General features: G+C 38.1%; 1 protein-coding gene across 1 annotated transcript in view; it reads right to left on the bottom strand.

The window, feature by feature from the left end:
• SLC2A13 (solute carrier family 2 member 13) overlaps nucleotides 1-18,386 on the bottom strand; it is a 386,427-nt gene that overhangs the window by 97,857 nt on the left and 270,184 nt on the right. The window contains exon 6 of the mRNA XM_025879547.2: nucleotides 14,238-14,358. Coding sequence (XP_025735332.1) covers nucleotides 14,238-14,358 — 121 coding nt within the window. The remainder of the gene's footprint in view (nucleotides 1-14,237; nucleotides 14,359-18,386) is intronic.

Raw genomic sequence — 18,386 nt, 5'->3', positions numbered from 1 at the left:
ATTTCAAGTCTCTGTTGACTTTTTAGGAAAAATATTCTCTCAGAGGAGTATTTTTTCTTCTCTCTTTATTATTAGTATATATGATTTTACTTTGCTCTTGCAGTTTAAAATCTTTAGATCCCTGTGTCTTTCCACATCTTCAAACTCAGTTCAACTGAGTTTATCAGTTCAAACTGAGTTTATCAGAACAAAACAGATGAGTGCTGAAAGCTAAATGCAAGCATCCAATCAAATGGAAACGAAAGATTATCAGTGTATATCCAGGCTTGAAGAGCAGTTACAGGGTACTACAAAGAACTTGTTTGAGAACCTTCAATTTGCTGAGGTAGGCATAAGATTGAAAGAAAAATCTCTTACTGTATTTCCAAATCAGTTTATGTACTTAGTGTAGTTACAGAGGAAAACATGTAAGTTAACAACACAGTCATGCAAACATCAGGTCTCACTACTCGGTCAGATCAGTAAGCAAGTACCTTATGCTGTTAGTTGCAAGGTATTTTTTTTTTTTTTAAGATTTTATTTATTTATTTGAGAGAGAGACAGAGATAGTGACAGCATGAGCTGGGGAGGAGAGGGAGAAGCAGGCTCCCCACTTAGTGGGGAGCCTGACACGGGGCTCAATCCCAGGCCCCTGGGATTATGAACTGAGCTGAAGGCAGACGCTTAATTGACTGAGCCACCCAGGAGCCCCGTTGCAAGGTTATTTTTAAGAAAGGAAGCAAACTGTGGGAGAAAAAAGAGAAGAAACATAATTTCTGCTTTCAAGTTATAAATTTCTAGTTGGGAAGGCAAGTCATAAAAACTGGGCAGTTAAACTACATTAACAAATAACATTACAAGTCATTCCAGTCACCAAGACCTGACAACATCTTATCCCTTCACTTTAGGTCTTAATTTAGACTCTTAAATGTTTGTCCTTTTGCCATTTCTACTTTGCTTCCAGGAAGATCTTTGTAAAATACAAATCTGAAATAACATTCTTATTAATGTAGCTTCACGTATTTTTCTTTTTTTAAAAAGATTTTTATTTATTTGAGAGAGAGAGCGGGGGGGAGGGGCAGAGGGGGAGAGAGAGAGAGTCTTAAGCAGACTCCACGCCGAGCATGGAGCCTAACATGTGGCTCTATCCCATGACCCTTAGATCACGACCTGAGCTGAAACCAAGAGTCAGATGCTAGACTGACTGTGTCCCCCAAGCACCCCCTACATATTTTTTTTTTTTTAATGTGGGAGTTCAAAATCCTTATTTCTGGTACATATGACTTCTTATAATTTAAGTTCCCAACAGACTTGTCAGGTATATTTCTCACCAACTCCTACTTTTGTTTAGAGTCCACTCCATGTTTCCTGAATAGAATTATAGGCATCATCTCTTTTCTGAAAATCTGCCTGAAATTCAATGCCTAAAAGTGAGAGACATCTGCTAACAGAGGAACTACCATAGGAGCCTTCCCTGGGATCCAGGGGCACTGACAGTGTCTTCTTTCCAGAGGAAAGGAATTGGAAAGATGACTTGAAAACCCCAGCTTTTAAATTTCTGAACTAGCCCATGACAGACACCTGAAACTGGACTACGGGAAGGGTACTGGAGGGCTGGGGGGTGGGATGGGGAGAGTAACTATCCTCCCCAGACACCACACCAAAGGCCACATAGGAGGGGCAGGACCTTAGCTGCTCTCCTCCACAAACTCAGGTGACTCCCGTGAAGCTGGCCCCATGTTCATCTGTCTAATGGAAGCAGGGGATGGGAAGGTGATTGGGTCAGGCCACGGCAAAGGATGCTCACTGATGATGTTGACTCTGATTTGCAAGGAAACCCCCTCTGCTTGAAAAAGGGAGAAAGGAAAGGGAGAAAGGAAAGGGAAAGGAAACAGTTTTAGACCATGACAGTTGGAGAACCAGTGCAGCTCTGCTAAGCACAGCATAAGCATTGTTAAGAACTTTCAGGCCTCCTTTCCATGGCCTATACGTTTATCATTCCAGTGCCCTGCCCGCCATGACAGAGCTTAAAATTACTGCTCCTTGGGTCATCTCTAAAAAAATTAGGTATATAAGGTACATAGTTTAATGAAAGAAAAACGTGGATTCTGTGAAATTGAGCATCTGAAACTAGGAAATATCCTTACTTGTACTTCCTACAAAATATTAAGCTTTCACTTGTTTCTGCACACATGCTACTCCCTCTGTCTGGAATGCTGTCTGCCCAGCTTTGGAAAACATTTCATACTATCCTAAAAGTCAATGGATTTGGCAATGGGTAGTGATGGAACCAAAAAAGTTATTATTATAAAACATAATTAGATGAATGACTTTTTAAGATACTGAGCTTCTCTGTTGCACAGATATATTTTTCAACAATCTGGGTATTAAGTAAAATAAGGTAGCCTAGAGATATTAACAGAATAGATATAAAACAAGTACAATACTAACTCTTCTTATAATTCTTCTGCAGTTGACTGATATGACACTGTCAGTTCACATAAGAATAAAAGACCACTCTGGTATACACACTGGAATTCCAAGTACAAAAAGCAGGAATATTAATTTAGCATGTTTAGATTTCTGGTTTATTCTTACCCTATATAGTAAATCAACACCCACACCCAATATGAGAGATGAAAAGAACATTAACGAAGAATTATATCTGTGTCAACATTAGTACATGCTAATTGCCAGGAATTTATACATTCATTGAATTTTAAGTCTTTGCTGACCCACAGCATAACACATAATTGTAATAACATATGAATGAAGATAATACACATTCTTGCCAAATTTGATTACATTAACCAATATTTGAATTATCAATTTCAAATGTTTATTATCTTACACTAAACTTTTGTGAAGATATGTATGACAGTCCCCATATTAATCATACAAAGATAAAAACGAGAAGTCAGTAAGAGTTAAATATTCAGGCCCCACAGAGTTAAATGTTTGTATAAATACTAATCAGTTAACATAAAGATTTCCTTTGTTTTCAGAATTGACAAAATTAGAAAATGCTAAGTTCTATGAAACACTTTTATTCCTGATTTGTCAAGACTAATCAGCATGGATTTAGGATATAAAAGTTAAAAGCAAACAAAAGAAAAGATAATAAGCTTAAAAAAGTTAAATTCTGACTCTCAATTAGGTTACTGGCAATGAGTTTATGACACTGATAAAGTATAAAAATGAGCAATGCATTTTTTAAGCCTCTGTGGAGGTTAGAGACTTTATTAATCTACCAAAAAGCTGGTCCTAATGTACAGTATCACTTCAAAAAAATTGTTCTAAGATGAAATTACCACAGAATTGACATAATCACCAATGCTAACGCCAAAGAGTAACAGGTTTCTACAAAAAAATGGGTAACTATGCAATATGGATGCACTGAAAGAAATACAGCTACACTAGATGTATCAAGTAAAAAGCAGTGGAATGAAAAACAGATTTGTATCATCAGCTACCGAATAATACAGAATATTCAAGACATGCTGAGCTTTGAGTTTATCATTGCAAATTATGTACTCCTACACAGTTTACAGTAAATTTTCAGAGCGTACCTTCCAAAAATGATAGAATTATCTACTTCCCTATGCTGAGAATAAAAAAGAATGATATTCTTTACTCCTGTGTTAAAATATAGACTATAGGCAATTGTGTAAAAGCATCTTTCTCTTCTACAAACTCAAAAGTTCCGTGAGGGTAGGAACAATGTCTCAATATCTTTTGTCCTCTGTCATCTCAGAACAACAGAGTACTGAAAGATGTTATGGACTCTGTTTTCAGTTACAAGGGATAGTATGGTTTATAAAGGACTATAACACAGGTGTGTGGTTTTGGGTGTGTTAAGATCCATAAGGTGCTTATTAATGATTCTAATACAACTTGTTACAAACTTTGTATAAAATAAGTAGCTTGGTAAGTCATAGTGCTTTCATCAGATACTCATTCACATGGGTTAGTTGTTTTCATGAGAAATAACATTCTATTGGGAAGAAATAATAATGAATCAGTTTCTGGAACTGTTCTGGGATATTCTGGTCAAATTTCCCTTTATGGGCCTAAAGCCCTGTTAACATGGCAGTACAAACTGTGACTATAATCGATTGCTCCTGAGTAAGACCAAAATTCACACATACTTTCTATAGTGCAACAAACAGAACTTAAAATGCTATATAATTCCTGTGAGAAATTTGTGTCAAGAAGTTATCATCCTGCAGTGCTGCTTTAGAGAAAAAAGGGGACTTGTCCATTGAATGAACCTCAAAGAAGACAAGAAACCGATGGTTGACCACCACCACTGCCGATCATTTTCTAGTAGGAGGTAAGAAAAAGGGTCCGACTATCTTGCCCACCTGAAACAGCTGTCCAGGCGTACACACAAAGAACTGAGCTGAATTACAGGCACCTGCCTCTGTGTCTCCTACGCTCCCTCTGTGGGGGTCCAGAACTAGACATACTTTTGGGAAAATAAAGAAATCTCACCTCACCAAAAGAAGGCTGAACCAGTGTGGAGGATAACTAAATGTTTTTTGGCATTCCTTTGGAAAGAACAGTGTTTATGGTACACGGTCTCTAGGACTGGTTTCTTAGTCAGTGTTCCAACATTTCTAACTTCTTTCTTTTTAAAAAGAATCAAAAGCAAGTTTAGGAGAATGAAGGGAGTCCTCTCTAATTTTGATAAGGTCCTAAGGCAGGGATTTATAAACCTTCTCCTTAACACTTCTAAGCTGGGCATTATTTTCTCTCCATAAATGATTCTCCTACAACTCAGTAAGGGCTTTTGTGAGAGCATTGTATTTATTAAGGTACCTCTTATTTTGCTAGGATCAGAGATGTTGAAAAGGTGAAATGATTCGCAGTGATTTTAAAGTTTTAATGCTAGTTCAATTAAATGGCACCCTTAGTGAGGACAAAATTTAATTAGGTTGCTTCTGGTTTTAACAATTCTCATCACTCGATAACTTGTTTTCAGGGAAGTATTTTGTTAAATAAAAACTTAGTATTTAAGTACCTGGCATTTAATGTGCAGAACTTATAACCATTCCCTTTGCTTTTCGAGTAATAGATACCTAACCGTGTCATTAGAATACTCATAGATTTGGGTAGTCCTGACACATATTCAAAGAAAGGCCATTAGTTTGACTAAAGAGGGTGGTGGAGGGAACAAGGTGGCTCTGCAATTTACTAGTTCCATCACTCTCAGCAAGCTATATAAACTCTCTGAGCCTTATTTTCTTACCCATAAAATTAAATAATGATAGCAACTTCCACATAGGGAAACTTAAGGGTAATATGAGATTATATTCAAAAAGAATGACACCCGTATACAGTAAGAATTAAAAGAAACTATTATTATTTTAAAATAAAAAGCATACCTGCAATTACAGTCCATCTATCTTCCTAGGCATATCACCTGGGGTCCTTTAACCTGCACTGAATATCCACAGAATTGAACTATCCAAACACAGTCTCTTTCCCTCTAACCAGTCTATTCCCAATCATATCTCCAAAGACCCCTTTGTCCTCAAGCTCACCATCCATGCAATAACTTCAGACTGCTGTTATTTCTTTCTGGAGGTCTCTGTCCTTTTCTCTCAGTAAGTCCCCTAAAATTCAAGCAGAAAACTCTTTCTAGAGCTCAAATTTGATCATGTTACTTCCTTGCCTGATGCTGTTGAATGCTTTCCATCGACTACACATTTTGACTTATATAAAGCCCTGCCCTTGCTTCTACCTCATCTCATGACCGGTGTCCCTTTCTCCAACATTACCAAACTTTAGAATTCCCTGAAGAGCTAATCTGTTTGACACATGCCCTGGGGACCATCTCCACTTTCACTGGTCTGAGAAACTCTTACCCTGGAAGAATTAGATTAAGCTCCCTCCTATATGAGGACTTAAATACAGGGCTATAAACTCGGATGAGAAAAAAAAAGTTACACCTCTATTTCATTAGCCTTTTACTAAAATTTAGCATTTCCTTCAGTTACGAATGTAGGCAATTAACTACTGACAATAGAAATCACATATATTTTCATATCCCATTACAGTAGTTGCAGAAATCACAAAAACCATTTACATTCACTATGGTTTTGAAACTACTTAGCTCTGCAGCTAGATCTATTACTTAATGTTAGTGAAGAACTATATACATTACTATATAACAGGTTTATTTAAAAAAGTATTTGGCAGCCATATTTCAACATAATTGATTTCCCATGTATTCATATAATTTATTTTATGCAGCTGAGAACCTTACTCTCAGAAGGCATCTACAGGAATGTTAAGGTTAAGAACCCTCCCGTGTGAGGCCTTCTGTGATGGCCCCAGGAGAAGTGAATTATGCCAGGGCATGCTCTGATACATCTATCAGCCTCAATCACGCTACTTTGCAATTATTTATTTGCATCTTCCTCCCTCCTAGCTGTGAATGTGGAGTAAGGTTTCCTTTTTTCCCTTTAATCTCAGTATCCCCTGACCTACTGTCACTCTCAAAAAAGTTTATTAAACAATGAACTGACTACAAATGCATATACATATTTTCCTAAAGTGCCGTATTCTTTGATGTGTTAAAGTGTGTAGAATCATACAACAACAAATTGCTGGATGTCTGCTTCTAAAACCAGGCTGTTCCAGATATCTGATTTCATTTTTCTAGTCTTTTAATTTATTCACCATATAACCTGGATGTTATAGTCCAAGAGGCATGTGTCATACCATCTTGTTCTGTTATTTGCTTATTAATACGAGGAAAACATTCTCTTGTTACTACCAAGCAGCAACCTGGAGAATTCACTGAAGCATTACCTGCGCAGCGTGTGACTTGTTGCATGCCCAGAGATCTTCCCAACTAAAATGCTGAGTCTTTTAGCAGGCCTACAAAATGAATCACTCATCGTGCTGTAGATATGACTAGAGGTAAAGGCCAAGCACTTTGAAGAAACAAAGGCTTGGAAGCTTCCTACACTGGCAACTACATATAGCAACAAAGTGTTGCCAAATTTTCTAGCAAATATACCTAACTCCTAGGACTACGAAATTATACTAAAAACTTCCTTCCGTCAGCACATCACCTGCCTTCTCTCAACTCCAGCCAGCCAACCCACCTCATCCAACCACCCACCCACCCACCCACCCAGACAACAAAGATAGTTTCCAAAGTTACATTCACTAAAGAGAGTTTTTTAACCACATCGCTATGCTTTGTATTAAAAAAAAAAATTTTTTTTTTTTTAAAGGACGGTCCACAGCAATAGGTGGGGCAAACAGAGTAGGGGCTGTTTAACATGCTTTTACATTGTGATGGAAATGCTTCAATTTAACAAACCAGAATGTTTTAGTGTTAATACTGGAACTGTTTTAATCACTCATTTGATATCATAATTTATAAGAAAGTGATCTTATTTTACTTTTTTTAAAGATTTTATTTATTTATTTGAGAGAGAGAGAATGAGAGATAGAGAGCACGAGAGGGAAGAGGGTCAGAGGGAGAAGCAGACTCCCCGCTGAACAAGGAGCCCGATGTGGGACTCGATCCGGGTTCTCCAGGATCATGACCCGAGCCGAAGGCAGTCGCTTAACCAACTGAGCCACCCAGGCACCCGAAAGTGATCTTATTTAAACTTAATTAGAGAATAGTTAAGTTTTTTTTTTTTTTTTTAGAAACTCCATTTAGGGGCGCCTGGGTGGCTTGGTCAGTTAAGCATCTGCCTTCGGCTCAGGTCATGACCTCAGGGTCCTGGGATCGAGCCCGACATCGGGCTCCCTGCTCAGTGGGGAGCCTGCTTCTCCCTCTCCCTCTGCTCCTCCCCACTGCTCGTGCTGTCTCTCTCTCTCTCAAATGAATAGTCTTAAAAAAACCCCAAAACCTCCATTAGTACTCATTTTATTTGTAGTTTCCTTGGCCTTTATTGTAAGGAAATACCCTAGTGGTTATGGATGCAGTGTATTCCTGTCACAGTACTGGAGAGTGTATTCTTTTTGTTTACATGGAACAAAGCAGGGATGATATTCTAAAGTGGGTTGGCTTGAAATGTGAACAGAACTGCTCCAGGATGATTTTATTTATTCATTACAATGACCAGAGCTCTTGAACGAGACAAAAGGTCCTTATGGGTTATCAGAGATACATGTTTTTCCCTTTGCCTTTTTGTGTTACTTCAAACCTAAATAGACAAGTTCATAAGAGCTTTTCTCAAAGTCTTCTCAGGTCCAGAAGGAATTAAACTGATGTTTCAAGTAAGAATATAAGTGACAGCTAATACTAAGTACTGTTCTTACTATGTAACTGCTATATTTAATTGGAAAGCAAGGGAAAGAGTCTGTAGACTTATACCCCGGGAACAGTGTTTCTGAGAAGTGGACGGCAGTGAACTTTCAGATCCCTGGGCTCCTCTCACCTGAATACGATTCTAACCCTGCCTAAAGCATCTGTCCTTGTATGTCATCCACCCAATCACCCAGCCCTGTCACTCCCTTCCAAACTATTGAGTTTTTGTGTCTCCATGGCCAATGTCAACTTTGCATTACTTCCTTCCCAGGCTCCTGAGCTCTCTTACCTCATCTCCCTCTAGTACCCTTTGTTGTCCCTCTCTCAGTTCTCCACTCTGCAGCTGGAGTGATCGTTTATGTTTTTAAATTAATTTTTTTTCAGAGTCATCTTTTAAATATACAAATCTGATTATGTCATTTCATCTCATCACCCTTCAAAGGCTTCTCTGTAATCTAAGATGATGTCCTGAATTCTCACAGTTTATGAGGTCCTGGCATGGTCTGTCATTCAGTTTATCTTTGTGGCATTCTCCTGCTTGCCCACTATGATCCAGCCTCAGTAGCACACTCCTTAAGAAGCCAGGCTCCCTGCGTAGGGCCTGTCTACAGGATGTGTCTTCTTGGGATGTTCTTTCCCTACTTTGCACAGCTAAACTAGAGTCGTCCTTTTTGCCTTTCTGGCTTCCCAAGAAGCACTTCTTGACTGTAGAAAACACAAGTTTATATAGGGGATCCTGCTATTGTGGGGGTCTTTGCAGGTCCCTGGCCAAATGCCAAGGCATGAAGATAAAAAGGGCATGAAGGAAATGAAAATGTCCCATAAGTGGCCAACTTCCTCCAAGAATCTCTTCCACAATTCTCTCATCCAGGCATCAAATTCAGGCCTGGGTATTTAAATCTAGCAAAAGACATGTATAACTATTTGGAGATAAGTGTACATGATAAGGTTAGGGGGTTTTTGTTTCAACTCTCATTTTCCCTTTACGTTCATTTATCTTCATCTGAAGTAGATCTATGGATATTATTCAACAGACATATTGTCCTCTGTAACCTCAAAGAATATTAGCCTATACAACAAGGCCAAAAAATTAAAATAAGTTAATTTTAATGGAAATCACTAGATAGAAGACAAAATTTGACAAAAATGGAAAGTTGCAATTCATAGTATAATACTATATTCACCGTCAAGTTGCTAAGAATTACTGAATACAAACACATCATCACCAGGATGCCAAATACTGGGGGAATAAAATTAGGGGCTAACAGGGCTTCTGCACATTCTAAGTTTTATAACTGAATCTAACAGTTTTATAGTGTCATGGCAACGTGTGCTAAATCACACAAGGTTGGCAAAAGGAGAAGGAAAGTATAGTGATTGCAAAAATATTCTTACTGTAACTAAACTCTAAGGAGCTACTTAGTTAGGCATATACAGTTTCTCAAAACTAGTGTCATTATCACGGGGAGGTCTATAATGAAGCAACAGTTTAGAAATTTTAATGCTTGTAAACTTTATCAGGAGAGGAAAACACAAAAATATTACTCAACAGAAAAAGAACCACATTGATTATCTTTGTATGCTTGCTTTAACAACATTCAAGGGAAAAAAGACAAAGAAATGAAAGGAAGCTGGCAGTTAAAAAAATTGAAGCAGGGCACCTGGATGGCTCAGTTGGTTAAACCACTGCCTTTGGCTCAGGTCATGATCCTGGAGTCCCGGGATGGAGTCCGGCATCGGGCTCCCTGCTTAGCAGGGAGTCTGCTTCTCCCTCTGACCGTCCTCCCTCTCATGCTCTCTGTCTCTCATTCTCTCTCTCAAATAAATAAAATCTTAAAAAAATTAAAAAAAAATTGAAGCATTATGGTATGTGATTCTTAATAGAAGATGTACTGGAATCAGCTGGGGGAGTATTTCTAACATACCCTCCACCATTCTGCTGAGGCAGATCCATGGGAATGAGGGATGGGTAGCTTTAAACACTTCCTCAGATGACTCTAAGTAAGATTCTCAATTGAGAAATTTTAAAAGGGAAAATAAAAATGATTTACAGACACAGCCCCTTTTGTCAATTCCTACTAAAATATAGTGATTGCCTCACCCAATAACCACATTTCATTTTCATGATCTCTTCGACCTGGTTGCTCATAGTTAATCAATTACTTATTTTTAATCGCTGTTGATTTTCCTCTCCTAAATATTTAGAATTTGTCTACCTGTTTACCTTCAATATTGCCACCATAGTTCGGGCAACTATCGTCTTTCTCATAGACAACTCTAATAACCAGTTTCCCTACATCAGCATATACCCTCTGTGTACCCCACCCCCAGAGAGAAAGTTTAGACTTGAAAATCTGGTCAAGCCACTACCCTACTTAAAACTTCTCAATGGGTTCATGTTCCTAGACTGAAGATCAGAATCATTCACATGACCTCTGAGATCCTGCATGAACCTGGCCTCTGCTTACCTTACCTGTGTTGTCTTAAGCTCCTCTAATTGCAGTAGCATTCTTTCAGTTCCTTGCACTTGCCAAGTTCCCTGTGCCTTGCATGGCCTTTGTATATGCTGTTTGTTCTGCCGGCATGCTCCTTTCTCCCTTTCAGAGCTCAGTTCAAACATCCAATGCTCAGGGTAATCTTCTCTGAAAGACTACCCATCATCCCACGCTCATCTCCTATTATAAACTTTATTAATTATAACAATGGCTATATTATTTACTGAATGCTTGTTATGTGCTAGGCATTGTTTTCTTATATTAATTTATCCTTACTATAATCCTGTAAGTAGGTGTTTCATAAATATTTTTAACTATATGCATGAACACATGAACGAATGAATGAGATGAGATTAAAACGCTGAAATTTCACATATATTTTAGGAAATATCTGCCTACTTTGAAGGATTTTATGATAGCGATTTGCAAATACTGAGATCACACTCAAAAATAAGAAAATGTCAAGAATTTGAGGGAAGTGTTACTTAGGAAAGGTATGAATTCTCAAAGCTTTGATAGCTCTCATAAGAAACTATGTTTAATCAGATAAAGAATACTTGGCTGTAACTGGAATGAAAACATACTCATCGCTACAGTCTATAGATTTCTACGAGCGGAAGTGCTGAGTCAGTAGGTGTAGGCATTTAACTCTTATTAGGCAGAATTGTATTCCTTCCAAAATGGAGAGAAATTTACAGTCTCTTCAATAGCATACAACATTTTTAAGATAGATATTAAATCAATTTCCCTTTTAAATCTGTTTTATTTGCTCAATTTTCCTATATAGATCATTCCATGAGGAAAGCATAGTACCTACATTTACAGCCTAAACATTACTCATCCTATGGTACTGTATTGCAAACATGACTTTCATGCTTATCTTAAATAAAGGGGAAATTGTATACATAATTTTAACAAAACAAGAACACAACCAGGAGACTAGAACAAAATCAGTATGGGGAATGCAGGCCTATTTTATAAAATCACTCAGAATATATGTATGTACTATCAAATTCCCACAAAGCCTAATATGTAACTGAAAGAAGGTACACAACATACAACTGTTTTCATATTCACTGACTCCCAAAGGACATCTAAAATTCGGTTCTGTTTTAAAAACTACTGCCTGTTTTTGTGATGAGAATAAAATTAAGCTGCACCACTTCTACTCCATCATACTTTGGTATTGAAATCCTAGGTAGATGACAACTGAGAAGGATCAGAAGGATTAACAGGTTGGTAATCATAAACTGCTCTGCAAACAAACTAGGGCAATTTAAACTCTAAAAGTCGATGTCAAGAAAACTACTTTATTATGCCAATCATTCAAAAGTTTGTCATTCTTTTCCTGTATCAGAAGTTCACAAAACTTTTTTCATACTCTGGCTAACTCTCTGCCTTTAAATGCCCTGACCATGCATGTATCAGTTTTATTCTGAATCTAAATTACTCCATCTAAATCAGACATCATATATCGGAGTTGTTGCTCAAACAACAGTAATTTTTTCTTTAAGATTTTATTTATTTATTTGTCAGAGAGAGAAAGAACACAAGCAGGGGGAGTGGCAGAGGGAGAAGCAGGCTCCCCGCTGAGCAAGGAGCCCAACGTGGAGCTCAATCTCAGGACCCCAGGATCATGACATGAGCTGAAGGCAGACACTTAACTGACTGAGCCACCCAGGCGTCCCAACAACAGTAATATTTTAAATAATTTGCCAGAAGTAACTATGTTAAAAACATTTTACTTAAAATATCTATCAAGAAAAAATCAAAAGCAGAGCATGCAGAATTCTGGTAATGGCTCCATCATCTAGCAGTTGATGTGGGATGTTCAAAGAAAGTAAACATCACTACATCTAGGAATAGTCTATTCTAAAGTTAACTTCTTTTACCAAGACATTTTTAAGTCTTCTTTAGAACAAGATAAAGAATATTAAAAAATCAGGGCGCCTGGGTGGCTCAGTTGGTTAAGCGACTGCCTTCGGCTCAGGTCATGATCCTGGAGTCCCGGGATCGAGTCCCACATCGGGCTCCCTGCTCAGCAGGGAGTCTGCTTCTCCCTCTGACCCTCTTCCCTCTCGTGCTCTCTATCTCTCATTCTCTCTCTCTCAGATGAATAAATAAAATCTTTAAAAAAAAAAAAAAGAATATTAAAAAATCAGTAGGCAAATATATAAGCAAATTTATTAGTAAGAGGAAGGAGGAGTATAACCATTTACTTCTAAAGGAAAGTAAATATCAGAATTTGGGACCTGGAAGGCATAATATATATCCTCTCATTGTTGTAATGAGAAACCACCATAGATACAATACCCACTCAGTATGAAGTTCCAAGTGGATTCCAAGTGGAATTCAGTGCATCAATGTAATGTTTTAATTTCATATAGGAGTATATAACTAAAAAATAATAAATTAATAAATCATTTACCCATTGACTTCAGACTTGTGTCCATTTAGTTGAGGCTGAAGGACTATCATTTTTTATTTTTAAAACTAGGTCTTGGGGTGCCTCGGTGGCTTAGTCAGTTAAATGTCTGACTTTTGATTTCAACTCAGTTCATGATCTCAGGGTCGTGAGATCGAGCCCTGTGTTGGGCTCCACACTGGGTGTGTGGAGCCTGCTTAAGATTCTCCCTCTGCCCCTTCTCCACCCCTGCATGTGCATGAGCTTGCTCTAAATAAATAAATAAAGCTAGGTCTTGTTCTATCCCTGTATTTTAAAGGGGCTGCTAGCCTTTTCAACCACTAAAATGAAGTTAATAAACTTTGAAACTCTGCTGCCAGATACATTAATTGACCTGTTCATTCAATCTCTAAGTAATTCATTTGTGCATTCTTTAGTCCCTCTGTCTATCCATCCAACCGTTTCTCCAACCATCGAATCACATAGTGTGTATACCATTAGACTTAACATTAGACTTCCTACACCTGCAATTGGCCATCAGAGTTATTTCACTCTCTCCCACCATCTCTTTCCACTTTTTAATGCTCTGGAAGAACCCCAGCAGTGAAAGAAAACTTCCTTTTTTGCTTACATGAATGAGAGGATACTTGTGGAGCTCTGTGAAGACTGTTAGAATACACAGATGATAATCTCTTCTATCAGACATGTACATCACGGAAAAGTTTAATTACTGATTAAAGTTATTTATTTTACCTGGAATGTAGATGCCACTGAGTCATACACATACGATCTAAAATGGTTTCATAGTATTCCTGCTTAGGTTCCATATCAATCCCAACTTTTAACTTCCAGAAAGATGTCAATATTGTATCTAACACTTTTGCTTAAACACTTTTGTCCTCGTGTCTTTGCACATGCTGTTCCTCCTGCTTGGGGTCCCTCCCCACCACCCTTCCTATTGTCTTACCTTCCTTCATAAGCAAGCTCCTACTCATCTCTCAAATTTTAGAAGAGTTAAAAGCCAACAAAAAAGTTATCAGAGTTAGGTTAAGGCAGGGGAACCGTTACGAAATCTCACCTGTATCTTGTGCAAGTACCGTTCTGTCCTGATGGAGCTACTGGTTTAAAAGTGATGCGTGGGGAAACCTGCGCTGACAGCAGAAATCCCAAAGCAAGAACTAGGAGTGCTACAGTGGTACCTAAAAAAATAAAAATAAAAAAAATAAAATTAAAAAGAAGTTTTACATCAGAGAATAGTTGGCAACATTTTTTCAAAGCAGACTGGGTTTGGCAAGACATACCTCTGAAAAAAATACTTTTACTTTTATTGGATTATTAAAAAAAAAGTGTTCCTAATATATATACAGATTATCAGAAAAAACTCTCTAGCACATTCACTGTGAAACATGACAAGAGTGAAATTCAAAGCAAATATATTTGCTAGCCAAGCAGAGGACTGGTAATGATTTTAACAAACAAACAAACAAACAAACCAAAACAAAAACAGGGGCGCCTGGGTAGCTCAGTCAGTGAAGTACCTGCCTTCAGCTCAGGTCATGATCCTGGGGTTCTGGGATCAAATCCCACATTGCGCTCCTAGCTCAGCAGGGAGTCTGCTTCTACCTCTGCCTGCCGCTCCCCCTGCTTGTGTGCTCTCTCTCTCTCTCTCTCTCTTTGACAAATAAAAATCTTCAAACAAGAAACCTTGGATTGCTGACAGTCTCACAATGAACTAATGCAACAAGTGTGAGTGCCCAAGATATCAAAAGTATGAAAGGCAACAGACTCACACCAAGTGTTGCTCACGTTGCCAAGAAAATTGTTCTAATGGCGTTCATTGTTTAAGGTTCCAAATCAGTACACTAAAAACAAACAAACTGAACATTTCCAAAAGCAGCTGAGAGAATATTTCTTATTAAACAGGAGTAGCATTCTTTCCTCATGAGTTGAAGGTGCCAGAAAGGATCTAGCACATGTATTCATTTCTTTCCTGCTGGGGTCTGGAAGCAGAATCTTTCAATTATAGAAACAGTGATTATGTATATCACTTAAAAGGCTCACTTTTGAGTCCCGGAGAGATATCCCGACAGTAAAAAAGAAAGTTTTCCAATTTCTGACTATTGTTCCAGCCACTGAGAGGATACACAGTCACAGGAAGAAAGAAAATATGATTGTAATAATTTGTACAATCAATTTGAATGGGGCAATGTGTTTAAAATAGGGAATTTAGGGAGGGCATTTCAAAGTTTTTATTGATTAAACTGGGAGGTAAATTTAAGATATGACCAAAAACATTATTAAATGAATGGATAAAAGGAGAACTTTGGGAAGCACTGTGCAAGCACAGTGATATTATATAATGGCTAAGGTGTGTATGTTTAAGATGCAGGGGATGTGTCTACTTAAATGCTGGAGTTATATTCCAGTTCTGCCATTTCTTGATGTCTGTGATCTTGGGCAAGGCACAGGACCTTTCCAAACTTCAATTTTGTCTTCCATAAAATGGGGCTTAGTGAAAATACTCACCTTGAAGAACTGCAGCGAATTTTAAATATCCTAATGCATTTCAAGGATTTTGAAAATGCTATAAAAAGTTGAAGGAAGGGGGAGGCCTGAAGGGGAGATAAGATGTCTACTTTTGCCAAACTGGATCAAAAAAGCCATGAACCTAAAATCCAGCTTGTTTGCCCCTTGCTGGCTTAAAACTCAAACCAGAACTAGGAATAGTTTGAGGAATTTCTTTTCTGAAAGGACTATCAGAGCCCTGAACTGGGAAACTTAAAAGAAGTCTTTTAGAAAGAGAGGAGATATATTAGGTTTATTACGAAAATCATCCCTCTCTCTTCAAACAAAACACACCTTGAATTTTACTGTAAATTTGCCTATCACAGAACCTGGGTCCTTACCTATTACCCCAAATTACTTCCATGGCGTATTGTTGTGGGGAAGGGAAGATTATTTTGAATCTGGGAATTGTGATACTTTAAGATATGAAGGAAACATGATACGTTTCTTTCATAATGCTTATTAAATAACCTGTCTTCATGATTATATTTATAAACTCTAAGATAGTGTGCCCAGCACATACTCACATACATCCGGTTCTAAGGCCTGGCGTACAGTAGATCCCTAGAAGTACTGGTTGCATTAATGAATGGACCACAGCGCCAAAGATTTTTGTAATATTGAATATTTTTGAAAAAACCCCAAAATCTTAAGACTACCCAATTGAGGTCATCGGGTTAGAATGTGATATATACTCTAGCTGAGAGTTCTGCAGCACATTACAATGTATCTCTTGCATCCATCTCTAATAATGTCCAACTTACCTGCAAAATATGGTGAACTGACCATTCTGGATGCACAAAATTCCTGAAAAGCTGACGATTCAACCCTTCTTAAGCACAAGTTTTATTTTATTTTAATGCATTTTGGATAACAATCCTTTAAAAGTCAGTATTACACCTTTATATTCTTTACTATATATAGCAGTGTTTCTCAGTTCTGATTTCCTATTGGAAGCAAATGCTTGGGATGTATATAAACCTCTGACTCAGAGTCTCCAGAAAATGGGGATCGGATATCTGAGTTTTAAACAGCTCCCCAGGTTATTGGGCATCCCATATGCCTGGGCATAACTTATTTTATACATATGCATAAACACACACACATATATATGAGATATATAATTAGTAAAATAAACTCTTTTAAAGATTTATTTACTATTTGAGAGAGAGAGCACGTGCATTGGGGTGGGTGAGGAGAGAGGAAGAGCTGAGTCTTAAGCAGACTCCTCCCTGAGCACGGACCTGACGTGGGGCTCCATCTCATAACCCCAAGATTACAACCTAAGCCGAAACTAAGAGTTGGATGCTTAACTGACTGTGCCACCCAGATGCCACAATAATAACTTGTAAAATAAACTTTTAAGATGATAAACTCCTTAAGGGAAAGGCATCGTATCTTTTTTTTAAATTTTTTTATTCTTATGTTAATCACCATACATTACATCATTAGCTTTTGATGTAGTGTTCCATGATTCATTGTTTGTGCATAACACCCAGTGCTCCACGCAGAATGTGCCCTCTTTAATACCCATCACCAGGCTAAACCATCCCCCCACCCCCCTCCCCTCTAGAACCCTCAGTTTGTTTTTCAGAGTCCATTGTCTCTCATGGTTCGTCTCCCCCTCCAACTTACTGCCCTTCATTCTTCCCCTCCTGCTATCTTCTTCTTCTTTTTTTTTCTTAACATATATTGCATTATTTGTTTCACAGGTAAAGATCTGTGATTCAACAGTCTTGCACAATTCACAGCGCTCACCATAGCACATACCCTCCCCAATGTCTATCACCCAGCCACCCTCTCCCTCCCACCCCACACCACTCCAGCAACCTCAGTTTGTTTCCTGAGATTAAGAATTCCTCATATCAGTGAGGTCATATGATACATGTCTTTCTCTGATTGACTTATTTCACTCAGCATAACACTCTCCAGTTCCATCCACGTCGTTGCAAATGGCAAGATCTCTTTCCTTTTGATGGCTGCATAATATTCCATTGTGTATATATACCACCTCTTCTTTATCCATTCATCTGTTGATGGACATCTTGACTCTTACCACAGTTTGGCTATTGTGGACATTTCTGCTATAAACATTGGGATGCACGTACCCCTTCGGATCCCTACATTTGTATCTTTGTGGTAAATACCCAGTAGTGCAATTGCTGGAACATATGGTAGTTCTCTTTTCAACTGTTTGAGGAACCTCCATACTGTTTTCCAGAGTGGCTGCACCAGCTTGCATTCCCACCAATAGTGTAGGAGTGTTCTCCTTTCTCAGCATCCCCGCCAACATCTGTCGTTTCCTGACTTGTTAATTTTAGCCATTCTGACTGGTGTGAGGTAGTATCTCATTGAGGTATTGATTTGGATTTCCCTGATGCCGAGAGATGTTGAGCACTTTCTCATGTGTCTATTGGCCATTTGGATGTCTTCTTTGGAAAAATGTCTGTTCATGTCTTCTGCCCATTTCTTGATTGGATTATTTGTTCTTGGGTGTTGAGTTTGATAAGTTCTTTATAAATTGTGGATACTAGCCCTTTATCTGATATGTCATTTGCAAATATCTTCTCCCATTCTGTCGGTTGTCTTTTGGTTTTCTGGACTGTTGCTCTTGCTGTGCAAAAGCTTTTTATCTTGATGAAGTTCCAATAGTTCATTTTTG

This window comes from Callorhinus ursinus, unplaced genomic scaffold, assembly GCF_003265705.2.
Source record: "Callorhinus ursinus isolate GAN/ISIS: 27379988/994484 unplaced genomic scaffold, GSC_fseal_2.0 scaffold27, whole genome shotgun sequence".
Taxonomy (NCBI): Eukaryota; Metazoa; Chordata; class Mammalia; order Carnivora; family Otariidae; genus Callorhinus; species Callorhinus ursinus.
Note: the sequence above shows the minus strand (reverse complement) of the source record. Positions and strands in the feature narration are given on the sequence as shown.